This window comes from Hyaena hyaena, unplaced genomic scaffold (genome assembly GCF_003009895.1).
Source record: "Hyaena hyaena isolate Hyena2069 unplaced genomic scaffold, ASM300989v1 scaffold_74, whole genome shotgun sequence".
In the NCBI taxonomy this organism is placed as follows: Eukaryota; Metazoa; Chordata; class Mammalia; order Carnivora; family Hyaenidae; genus Hyaena; species Hyaena hyaena.
The window spans coordinates 3759598-3772711 of record NW_024080706.1 but is presented as its reverse complement, the minus strand read 5'-3'; the positions used below and the strand labels follow the sequence as shown (position 1 = coordinate 3772711).

The 13114-nt window shown below is 40.2% G+C and overlaps 1 protein-coding gene across 2 annotated transcripts in view; it reads right to left on the bottom strand.

Annotated features, from left to right (window-relative positions):
• Window positions 1-13114, bottom strand: part of WT1 (WT1 transcription factor) — a 47725-nt gene that overhangs the window by 22901 nt on the left and 11710 nt on the right. The window contains exons 2-3 of one of the 2 annotated variants that reach the window (XM_039233372.1): window positions 7422-7499; window positions 6335-6385 (exon numbers count right to left, since the gene is read on the bottom strand). In XM_039233372.1, coding sequence (XP_039089303.1) covers window positions 6335-6385; window positions 7422-7483 — 113 coding nt within the window. In that variant the 5' untranslated portion in view covers window positions 7484-7499. The remainder of the gene's footprint in view (window positions 1-6334; window positions 6386-7421; window positions 7500-13114) is intronic. The other variant, XM_039233371.1, reaches the window with a different exon arrangement.

Here is a 13114-nt window from a genome sequence, read left to right as displayed (position 1 = left end):
TGTCTCTCTGTCTCTCTCAAAAATAAACATTTTAAAAAATTTAATCTAGGAACATAAATTTAAAAATAAACTAAAAAATACTAATAAATAATTAAATTTTAAAAATTGAGGTGGCAAAAATCTTTTAAAGAATTTTTTAAGCTTATTTATTTTGAGAGAGAGAGAGAGTGCACGTGCAAGCATGTGAATTGGGAGGGGCAGAGAGAGACGGAGAGAGAATCCCAAGCAAGCTCCATGCTGTCAGCACAGAGCCCGATGCAGGCTTGATCCCATGAGACGTGATATCATGACCTGAGCTGAAATCAAGAGTCAGACACTTAACTGACTGAAACACCCAGGTGCCTTGATGGGAAAAAAAAATCTTTTTGGCATCATATAAAAGCCAAAAACTTGAAACAGTAGAAGTAAAATTGATAATTTTTACCATAAAAACAAAAATTTCTGCCAGGAAAAGATAAAACCATTAAAAGAGTTTAAAGACAAACCAAAGAAAATACTTAGAGTGCATATGTCATACAAAGGGTTAATATTCTTATCATCAAAGAAACCTTGCAAATCAATGGTACTAGATGAACTATCCCAGCTCTTAGCTAACCAGCCATCACTTTCCCATGGAGCCTCTTCTCTCTGAGGACACTCGCTGTTCTAGCAATTCTATCCTCTCCCACCAACAACTTTTTCCCTCGTCTTGGTCATTCTCATTGGTAAATAAGCACGTCGGTACTTCTCTCTAAATATAAATAAGTAAAATAAAGCAAAATTATAAGTAAACACCCTGTCCTGACATTCTAACCTCATTGAGCTAGAACCCCATTTCTTTGTTCATTTTTGCAGCAAAACTCCACGGAAGTGTCTTTGTACAAGTGCTTCCCATTTATTTCCTTCTAGGATCTCCTACACCTGTCTATTTCCCTCTTTCCCTCTAATCATTCCATAGACAACTACCGTTACTAGTTCAGTAAATGTTTCCAGGAGTTTCTCTCTGCAGATACAAACTCACCCCAATATGTTGAAAAATTAGTTATTGTGGGGTGGTGAGAGAACAGGTACCTTTTCTCCTCTATAATGTTTTGGTATTGGCCTGAATTTTTAAATACATAAGTAAGCCTGTGTTACTTTTATGGTCAAGGAGAGGAAAGTTGTTTTCATTTTGATCAAGCACCATCTTAGCCTTAAGAACATTATACCTGTGGCTTTGCTTTTAAAATGAAGAGTTAGAAATTCTAGTTAGAAAGCTAGAAAATGGGGTGACTGAGTGGCTCAGTCAGTTAAGCATCTGACTTCAGCTCAGGTCATGATCTTATAGTTTGTGGGTTCGAGCCCCACAGCAGGATCTATGCTGACAGCTCAGAGCCTGAAGCCTGCTTTGGATTCTGTGTCTCCCTCACTCTCTGCCCCTCCTTGCTCATGGTCTGTCTCTTTCAAAAGTAAATAAACATTTTAAAAAGTTTAATAAACATTTTGAAATTTAAAAAGAAATAAAGTTAGAATAAATGAAAATTTTCACTTTTAATAAGAAAAAAAACCCCTCCTAATATATCCAATAGCCCCTCACTTCAGAGAAGCATTTATATGGATGACTTTTTACCAGCATAGCTTCCATGTCAATGTTTTCCTAGTTGGAGGTTAAGATTTTTTTCTTGGGTAAATGATAATGTAACTCTCCCTCTCCAACATCCATCACACACACACACACACACACACACACACACACACACACACACCTTTATCGACAGGCTGGACTCCGATGTTATCTTCTTGTGCTGAGTCCATCTTGGACCCCTTCACAACCACTTTCCTTTTCTATCTTTCCTGCTTGACCTCTTTCTTCTCCTGATCTAAACAAAACTGTCATTTTCCCTCACTTTTCCAAGATGAAAATAACTCCTTGCTTAAAAGTAAAATAGTTAGAAACATAATGTGGTGATGATGCCTATAAAGGCCAAAATATTTTTTTAGTTTTATTTTATTTTTGAGAGACACATGGGGGTCATGGGGGAGGGGCAGAGAAAGAGGGGGACAGAGGATCCAAAGCCGATTCTGTGCTGACAGCAGAGACCCCAATGTGGGGCTTGAACTCATGAATGGTGAGATCATGACCTGAGGTGAAGTCGGATACTTAACAAACTGAGCCAACCAGGCGCCCCAGCTCAAAATAGATTTTTAAAGGAAGTATTTAAATGAAATTGAGAATATTTTCAAAAATGCTCTCTTGATGATTGAAACACAGAACTTTGCAATGGCCTACAAAAGCTGAAGCCCAATCATTTGTTATAAAAAAGAAAAGGATACAAATGTATATATATGCATAGAAAAATGTCTTAAAGTGTATGCAACATAAAATAACAGTAGTTAATACTGGGGGTGGGGTTAATTTCCTTCCTTTTATAGTTGTATTTTCTAAATGTTCTATAATTTGTACACATTACTTCAATAAATTAAAAAAAAATTTAAATATATTAACTGAATACATGCCCAAAGAGAAAAGGTGGGAAAGGCAAACAGCAAAGGAGGCAATGCAGAAGAAAGAAGTGGGAAGGAAGTGAGAAGTGAGGACAAAGAAGCAAGTCTGCTCTAGATGCAGGGAACAGGAGACACAACTCAAGATCAGCCTCCATCCCCATCCTGCTGACCCAGGAGCCCCAGGTTTGTCCTGGCAGTACGGCTAACAGATCCCAGTGAAGTTCAAGTCAAGGCAAAGAACCATTTTCCCTGGCATAAAGGTAACCATTTAAAAGGAGAAATTAACCAAGTTTTGCTGGGGGTGAAGCTGGAGGAATATTTACTCAGGAATGCTGATATTCACAGAACTGCTTCTCTCCACCTTCATTCTGCATCCTAAGCTCCAGGAGCCACTTAAAAGCAGGCCATCTATTTTCAAGAAGTAAATCTCTTGGACGAGTACCTTATGTTTATGAGCTGGAATGGGAAGGTGCTGGGCTGTGTGTTGGAACTCCCAGCCAGAGAAGACAGTTATCTCTTTTGGCACAGGTTCTCAGGGATGAGACCATGTCTAGTGGGGATTTTCTCCAGATTCGACAGCCTTGGCCCTACCAAAACGCACAGCTTTGTTTTCACCATACATCCATCACTCATCGTGAGTGTTTCGTTTTTCCTTTCAACCATCCACAGGTCAGATACTGTGTGTTCCCAACAGTCTGTGAACTTCTTGGACCAGCAAAGGGACATTCATTTTTCTCAGCACTCCTTCAACATTTCTATTGTGTTCGATTTCCCACTCCCCCTGCCCAACTCCCCAGAGAGTGACTTCTTCCTTGTTTTAATAACTTGGACCACAGTCAAGGTTGATGTGTTACTCCATTTTGCAGGATATTTTCTTCAGAAGAGACAAAACAGAGACTAACAGAGTAGCTGGGGCTTCTGAGCAGCTTTAGGAAATCAGCGGCCATTAAGAACACACAGGAAAGGGTTTTAAAGAAATAAAAAGCAGGCAATGCAAAGGCCCCATAAACAGAATTATTCATAAAGGTGGACTAATGCTTTCCCTGGCAATTTTCTTTCCCAGTGACTCACTTTAAAAAATCTAATTTCATCTGTGACTGATGAGAAGGGTCAGAGTTAAGAAAGTGGGTTCATAAAGTACCTTCTCTGACTTAAATTGAAATACAATACTCTCCTATTTGAAGTCATAAAAGTAGTTCTGATCTCAATGGGCACACAGACATCAGAAAATGAATAAAGAGAGGAGGAAAGAGGAGTAAATCAGGGTCAAGAGTATCCCCTTCTTCCCATTATATCAGGTTTTCATCTCGTCTTGCCCATGCTCTCCCTAAAATCCCATCCCCTCCATTGTAATAACACTGCTCCCTGACATCTAATGAAAGATGTCTCCAAGGACCTGCTTAGGACATAGGAAAAAACACTGTTTTGTTTTGTTTTTTTTTTTAGTAAAATTTTCAAGGAAAAAAGACGTGAACAAATATTTAAAATGAGGGTTATTCTAAAGTCCACAATCTTTTTAATAAAAAAAATTGATAATGCCTCATTTTTATGAGTGATATGAAAATTATCTTTTTTTCTGCAAAACAGGAGTCAGACCTCCAGTTTTTCTGTTATATATCTATTGTGTCACCATAATTTTTCTTACCATTGATTTAAACAGTGGCAACACACTAGCTGTGGATTTAAATAAAAAAACAGTTATTTATCTTTCTTCATGGAATATCTTTATTTAAATGTATTTTCCATATTAACAGTGTTTTCATACCATGACAAAAGTAAGTGAATCTGGCATCAGAAAGAAGAATGACCCCTACCCAGATTGTGTCTCCCCCGGACAAAAGCCCAATTTTCTACTGGGATAACAGATTCAACTGGATTCAGTTCTTGGCAGTTCATGGGCTTAGAGAGAAGAGCTAAGGAGTAGCCATTTTTAAGAACCATAAGAGAGGCAAACTGTGGGTCATGACACATCAGTGGGTTGTAAAATCAATCTACATATCCCAAGAAGCATTTTTAAAAATGACCTGGAATACAGTAGAAAAACATCAGCATGCACAGGTTGGAGTAAAGGTAAGCACTGTTTATGAAAATGTATGTGTATGTGTGTGTGCATGTGTGTATATTGGATCTTGGTGCAAAATGTTTTCAAAGTGTCACTATCTAGAAAGTTTAAGACACTCTGATCAAGGGCTCAGATCCTAGACTCAGAGAGAAGTGGGTTCCAACATGGCTCTGCCACTTACTTGCTATGTGAACTTGGATTAGGTGGCTTAGTCTCTCCACCCTCTTCATCTGAAAGATGGACATACCATTTCATCCTAGGATTGTCATGAGATCAAAAGAGGAAATATACAAAAGCCCCTTACACAGGGCCCAAGAATGGTAACATCCATATATGGCACAAATCACAAACGGAAACAGACATTCATTGACTTACAATATGTTCTAAAGGGATAAATCCAGTGTGAAAGAAGATGTTAGTATGTTAGACAACTGCAACTTTTTTTTTTGCTCTCCAAAGAGTTGCTTCTCTGTAGGACTACCTATCAAAGATATCTTATCCTTTTCATTCAGCTCTCTGAATAAAAATAGTGTGCAAGAAATACATTTTGGTTTCAGAACTCCCTTCCCAAAATGCAAGTACCAGACCAATAAAAACTCTTCTAGTTTTTTTTCCTTAAACAGGATTGAACAAAACAAACATCACTTTGTGCTTCATCCTTACAATATAGCTTCTGATTCCCCAGCAAGTGACTCATACAATGTGTTTAAAGGTATCAAAATTATCTCTACTATGGAAAGACCCTGAGTCAAACACGTGCCAAGATTCCTTATCTGTCATTTTTGTAACCAAGCAAACAAACAAACCCTGTACTCCAGCATGAAGAAATTTTAAAAATTGAAACATACTGCTCACTTCACAATCATGTTCTGCCTGTTCTTGTCATTTAATCTGGGGACAGCTTCTGAATTCTGAGAATGGGAGACAGAAGAAAAGGAAAGGCTCCAGAAAGAAACAGTGAGAGCAAGAAGTCAAAAGACATCAGACAAGTTGAAGGACAAAATGCTAAAAATTGTCAGCAGCCCCTTGGATGGAAGTGTGGAGAGGAAAATTACAAATCAATAGGCTTTTTTACTTTTGGGTCTAGAGAGAGAAAGGTGAGATTTGGATAAAGTAGAAAAATTGGGGGAGGACGTGGGTAGAAGGATCTACCAGTAACTCCTGGAAGACTGAAAAATAACTCTACTGATCACTGAAGGGTGATTCAAAAGCCAGGACTGAGCAAACGAAAGAAGGATGAGAAGAGGAAGATCAGTTCTGGGGTTCCAGAAGAGAAAATAAAATCAAAAGAAAGAGCTACAGAAATGTCCCAGGGTGCAGGCTATAGGGCTGGGAAGTCACAGATGTTTGAGAATGGAAAAAAAAAAAAAGTTTTTGCAAGAATTCTGGCAAGCCTTGGGGTAAAAATTAAGTTCTCCCTGAGAGATTTAAAAGCAAATAAAGAAAAAGAAAGTCATGTATGCCTGAAAGATCTGACTGATCTAAGAGGACTATGTATAATACCACAAACGTATTTAGTAAAACATTCCAGAGGAAATGAGCAGGGTTCCTGCGGCATCGTTGTAAAAGTTGTTTTCTAGGAGTATGTTGATGAGAATTGTCACCACCTCCATTTTGTCCACAATATGTCAATGATAAATAAGAGGCAGAGAGAGAGAGAGGGAGGGAGGGAGGGAGAGATTCTTCCCATCCCATTGCACCAACTGCTACCCTGATTACCCACTGTCAATCCTAATTCCTGCATCACCCAAGGCGCCAGTCAACAAGGCCTACATCATTGGCTTTGCCTTCATCGCATCGTCCACTCACTTGCTCTGCCCTTCTGTCCATTTCACTGAGCTGGAGCTCCCAGCAGCAACTCTAGAAGAGAAGAAGAGGTGGGGAATGGGGAATGGAGCATGCGTGGCTCTAGCAAGCCCCCCAGATCCCAGAATACAATGAAAAGCCACTAATACACAGAGATGCAAAGCTAGTTGTCTAGTTCAAAGTATTGAGCTTAGCCCCCAGTGCCACTGGAGCTGTGGATGGGGTGGAAGGCGGCACATGGAGGCTGGAAAGAGCCTCTGCTTTGGAATTAGATCCGGACTTGGAATCCCAGCTCTGCCACTTAATATGATGTGAACTTGGGAAGTTATTTAAGTCTCTGAGCTTGATTTACTTATTTGGAAAACAAGTGACAATACCTAAGCCTTACAATGTTGTTAGGTAGATTAAGTGAAGTGACTTAGAAGAGTACCTGGTGCATCACAAGGGCTTGACTAGAATCATATCCTAATACCCATCAACTTAGACTTGCTGGAAAATGAAAAGGAAGTTCTTGTACTGTTGAAAGCAAGTCCCACCTGTTTGCTTTTTTAAATTTTCAGGTGCAAAGAATTTCCCCTGCCTATACTGTGTTCTCCCTATTATGACTATATATCAAACAGGAAGAAAACCTGTTGGTACAACCAGGTGTGAGCACATCTTATTCTACAGTGTGCAGATCATCATCATTCAAATACAAATTTGGATCTTGGGCATTATAAACTGCAAGTATTTCTCAGTAAGATAATGTAATAGCTAACATCCATGATATCATTGACAAAACAAACATTAAATGAGGTTGAGTTGACACAATTTTGAAGAACTCTACAACATTCAATAAGTAAGGGCCACATTGCATTATCTCAATATTCTCAACTCACTTATTCCAGACACACACAAAAATCTCCTCTTTATAGTCCTAAAAATGTAATATTGACCACAAGCCACCAACCGGTGGAGGGAGGAAAGTATCTTAATCCTACATAGAGCCATGACTATTCTAAAGCTGCACTTTCTTCGTGAGTTATAAGCGTCTTTAAAATGGTTCAAGCAGGTGTATTTTTTAAGGGCCATGGAACAGAGAAAACCTTACCCCTTTAAAGTGGCTCCTAAGTTCATCTGATTCCAGGTCATGCATTCAAGCTGGGAGGTCATTTGGTATAAATTGTCACTGTTAGAAAAACATCCAGAGTTAAAAACACATAATTACAAAAGATATACAGTTATTTCTTCAAAAAGCAATGGCGGTTTACCTTTTGCTTTCAGTGAAAGCCTTCATGTTTTCCAAAATGACAGAATATGTGAATCTGAAACAATTTTCATTTCACCCCACTGATTCCTGCACAGCTATTCACTTCACACACAGCAGAAAGGATGTGAGAGTAATCTGGAAGCCTTTTAAAAACCTGAATACAGCAAACACAAGTTTCTAAAGAGGTATTAAACCTTTCAGGGGAAGAGGCTAAAGGGAGTGGAACTCTTTAAAGGCAACACAGGCTGGATAACTCAACATTAAAGTTAAAAGCCTGGAGCTGAAAGTAAAAAGACAGCAGATTAATTATTCGTGAAAAGGCCATTAAGTTGTTTTAATCAAAAGGATAAGTATCATGTGGATTATGAGGGTCTAAAAAGTCAAAGAGTGATGTGTGGTGGATGGGCTAATACTCCAGGGTGACAAGGAAAAGGAAGGGGATGATAAAGTCTAGGCACAACTGAAGGAATCACTCTCAAGAAATTTTATCACCCTAGTACAAGTGAAATGGAGTTTTAAAAAAAAAAAAAAAAACCCAGCCCCTGTTCTAGAAAGTTCTAAGAAGGTAAATAATCCCTGGTTGTTTACATTAAGACTCCAAAGGAGAAAGTACACTCTCATGTAAACCAACCAAAAGTTGTTCTCTCCTCTCCTCTTATTTTTATCTCATTCTTAGAAAACCGGCATATAAATCAGTGAGCAGAAATCTCCTTAATTACCCAGCTGTAACAGGAATACATTTAGTTCTGAACCGACATGGTTAATTATGAAATTTGAGACCAAGAGATGAATGGGTTGTCTGGGAACCCTTGGTCTAAACACATTACAGAGGCATACCTTCATTATACCTTCACAGCAAAAAGAGAGAAGCTTTCAATGTCTACCGTGCGTTATCAGGCCCCAAACGTAGACAGTCTCTGTCTTGTCATGGCATACCTTTGGGCTGCTGCATTGGGCAAAGGCAAAACCAAATTTTAATTAAGAGAAGGTATTGTCAGGCCAGCCAAACTCATGGAGGGGGTAAGGGAGATCGCAGCAACTTGTAATAAATGGATACCATGCTCCCTCTAGGCATAACTTGATAAATCATGGCAGAGTCCCTCTGCCGTTCATATAGTCACTCTGAAAATGATTTGGAACTCCTTCGTGGCAGGCATGCGGGATAAGGAGAAAATCAGATTCCAGGAGGGAATTTTACATATGAAATGTGAAGTGACTCCAAACTTGAAGTATGTGTCCTTTCATTAGTCAGTGTCTATCTGGACCACATCATTCATCCTTGTGTCTGACTGGCTATTATGCTACTACAATATCCTACATATCAATGAAAAAAATGATTAGTTTCTCCTGCAGCTTCTCCATTTGCAGTAGCGGCCCGTGCTGGTCTGTGCCACTACCGTTTCGCAATTCCACAAATTCTTGCTGTAAGGCTGGTGTAATTAATTCCTGAAGGACCCCAATTTTTATTAGAAGTGCCAGCCCTGCTGCATTTAACACAGAAGAGTTTCGTGAACTTTCTTTGGGCTGACAGCTCATTAATAAGCAGCCTCCTCCACAATCTCTACTGGTTTTTGTTCTCTTGCGCCTTTTCATCAAGCAATCCATTTATTAATCTCGCCATTAATCTCAGCCAACAGGCATTGTATTCCCCAGGCAGCTCTGTATTTTTGTCACTGATTTTTAAAAAATTGTTCACCAACTAAAATCACTCAGCTCTGGTTGACAATTTTCCTAGGCCCTATTGGGATGTGGGGTCTTTCTGAAATTATTTCATCCTTGCATAAGACTAAGACCGTAATTTTCAAGAGAGCTGGGAAGCAAGACGAGGAACAGAAGTTTAAGCACATGGGTTAATGGGACCCAAATATCTAACTTTATGATTTAGGAATTTTCTCACAGATGTAAAGTATAGTCCAGTAGATTCCTGAGGGTCTCTATAAGGAAGTACCCCAAAAATAAAATATTTTTAAGGCCATTTTCTCAGCCCCAGAAAGCAAACTTTCTCAAATATTTGGCCTATGTCTTAAATGTATGTATTGCCCTAGTGTGTGCTTAATAAATATTCCATACTGCCTTAAGTGATAGCTACTAGTCAGACATGACTATGTTGACCCCTTGAAATATGGCTAGTGCTACAAGCTGAAATAAGATTTGACTATTTTGAATTAAATAGAATGTATTAAAAATTAATTTCACGGTCTTATTTTTTAATGCAGCTACTAACAAATTCCAAATTATAAATATGGTTTGCATTGGTTTTATTGGACAGTGCTGCTCTGTAAGTTTTAAGACACTGAGCCAGTCAGTTCAGCTCTCTGCACCTCAGTTTTCTCATCTGCCAAATGGAAATATTAATCTCAGTCTAACTCTACAGGGATATTGTAAAGCCCTAAAAATGGCCCTTTGAAGACTATACAGATCGTACATTTTAATTTTTTCTCATCTATCAAAATTTGGACACTTCTTTTCACACATCCCCAATATGCCCCCACAACTTTGTGAGGCGAGTATAGTTATGATCCCCATTTAGCAGAGAAAGACTGAGGCTCAGGGACATGCCTGATGCTGGCCTTACTGATGCTCCCACCCTACCTGCCCCATCTCTTTGAAGGCATCCTGGCATCATTTGGCTTCTAAGCTCATCATCTACCACTTAAATAATAATAATCATAATAAAATAATAATATAGACAAGTATGGAGGTGAAAGAGAACAAGTTACAGAAAGCATTGTGATCGTTTCTGTCTCCAGAAAAGTTGAAAGATGTAAGATGCCCAACACATCCTTTTCAGGTAACTAAAACTACTATGCCAAGATTGCAGGAGGAGCCCCACTTCTTGATTTAAGGGTCCTGACAGCTCAGCTTGCAAATCCCCGAGGGGAGAAGAGATGGGATGGGCCAGTAGGGGAGAAGGACTTTTAGACACCCCCTAAGCTACTAATAGGTTTCCTGAGTCCGGTGATAGGATCAGAGCACAAATTTTTTAATGTTTTATTTATTTCTAGGAGAGAGAGAGAGAGAGAGACAGCGTGAGCAGGGGAGGGTCAGAGGGAGAGGGAGTCACAGACTCTGAAACAGGCTCCAGGCTCTGAGCTGGCAGTCAGCACGGAGCCCGACGCGGGGCTCGAACCCACGAACCGCGAGATCATGACCCAAGCGAAAGTCGGACGCTTAACCGACTAAGCCACCCAGGTGCCCCGCACAATTTTAACCACATCCTGCCTTCTACTGGCTGAAGTTCCTCAGTGGTTCCATCAGTCAGCTTTGGCCGGCACCACCTTTTGACTGGAAGTCAATGACAGCAATGACAATAACTGCTCTGCTGGGGAGGAGACAGAATGTGAACCCGAGCTAAAAATACTGGCCCAAGCATGCTGCAGCTCTGATCTCTTTGGGCAATCGGTCAACACCCGGCTTTCATCGTGAAAACCCACAGAAAGAGGCAGCACTGGTCAAGGAATACATGGCCTCGGACAAATAAGCATCTAATTATTAAATAACCACCGTAGGTGTTGACCACCTCATTCCCAAAGGAGATAGATAAGCAGGTGGTTTGGCTCAAAGTAACCACAGTGATCACGTAGGCATTTCAGCTCGCCGTCTAACTCTGTTCGGAAGTGAACTCTGCAATTGCAGGCTGCCAAAATATATTCCAAAAGTCGTGGTATCCTTTATATTTTTTTAAGTAGATTTTTTTAAGCCCCTTGTTTCCTATGTAAGAAATGTTTGAAGTTGGAAGCAAGGGAGAGAGGAAAAAAACTTCTGTAACTGGGATTAATGCAAGTTGGAGTAAAATAAAAGGAAGTCAGTCCTAGCAAAAAGAGGAACTTAAAAGGAAATCGGTAGTAGATCATATAGAGTTTGTTTTGGCCTGGACTCCAGTATTACTGAGTTCTCGACCTCCACACAAAAAGAAAGGAGGAAAGAAAGCCCTCAGCTAGTATCTGGGCTGGGACTCCTCCACTCTTCAAATGTGTGTGTAATTCAAGTACATTTTCACTTTAAGAGTGTTTACTATATATTCAGCAGAACAAGGTAGAAAAGTTCATGTCACCACTGGAACGGAGCCGTCGAACCTGGTTACGGCTGGTATTACTTCTGCCAGATGGTTGCCAGCTGGCAAAGTAGCACCTTGGCGGAAGTAAGGAGTTTCCCCCACAAGACTGAAGGAAAAAAAAAGAATGAATGGATGAGAAAAGAAAATTCTAACCAAGAAAAATGCAGATATAACTGCCATCTGTGATCAGAGTTCACGATGTCCAGCTTTTGCTGCAATAGCCCTGCCCCGCACCAACAGAGAGGCCCTTGTGGGTTCACCTCTCCACCTGATAACCGAGGCTCAGGAAAAAAGGCTGCAGCCAGACTTCCACACAGCCCTTTTCCTGCGTTCTTCCCTCCAAGGCGCCATAGAGGCTGCTTGTTGAGAAATTTCTGCCCAGCAGGCCATGGTGAATAATTATTTTACAGTCAATCTCTTGGTATTGTTATTTCTCTCCAGCTCACCAGTTCACCAAAGAAAAACCCACTGGGGATTCAACTTCTATTAATAAACACTTGGTCAGCACAAAAGTTGCAGGAATATTTGAAACTACATGTTTCCCCCTCCCTGGAGACAAGTCCATTTCAAGCCTTTGGTTTTGATAACACTGCCCACCCTTGGAAACCATTTCAGACTTTCTGCCTTCATGCCTACCTATGTGGGAAACAAGTATCAGTATTGTCATAAGTGAAACTTGTACACCATGTAAATATATGTAGACACACAAGCGAAAAGAGGTATTATCAAATATAGCTTTATTTCCTTGGGCACGAGCTGTCCTCTGGCTCGTGTCTATGTTGAAGGCCAACCTAAATAGTATATGGTGCACTTCCCAAAGACCTGGATTCCCCAGAAACTCTATGGCTGCTACGGAAGTCTCTCTCACATGAAAAACAATCTGCTGGTAAAAGCCTACACTGTCAATTTCATTGCTCATGAATCATCAACATTCCAGCATTTAAAAAATTTTTTTACTTATTTTAACTTTTATTTATTAGTTTTGAGAGACACAGAAAGCATGAGCAGGGGAGGGGCAGAGAGACAGACAGACAGACAGAATCCAGAGCAGTCTCCAGGCTCTGAGCAGTCAACACAGAGCCCGATGCAGGGCTCGAACTCACAAACTGTGAGATCATAACCTGAGCTAAAGTTAGACACTTTACCGACTCAGCCACCCAGGCACCCCTGAAACATCACCATCCAATTAAAAATATTTGAATCAGTAATTATTGCTTCCCAAATTGGGAGCAGTTTTACTTAGTAAGGGGCAAAAGGAAATATCCTCATTTAAATTGTTAGCAAAGTTGCTAAAGAAGCATATGCAGGGACACCTGGGTGGCTCAGTTGGTTGAGCTTCTGACTTCAGTTGGCTCAGGTCACCATCTTGAAGTTCCAGTGTTCGAGCCCCCATGGGGCTCTCTGCTGTCAGTGAGGAGCTCCCTTAAAATCTTCTGTCCCCCTTTCTCTCTGCCCCTCCCCCACTCACTCTCTTTGT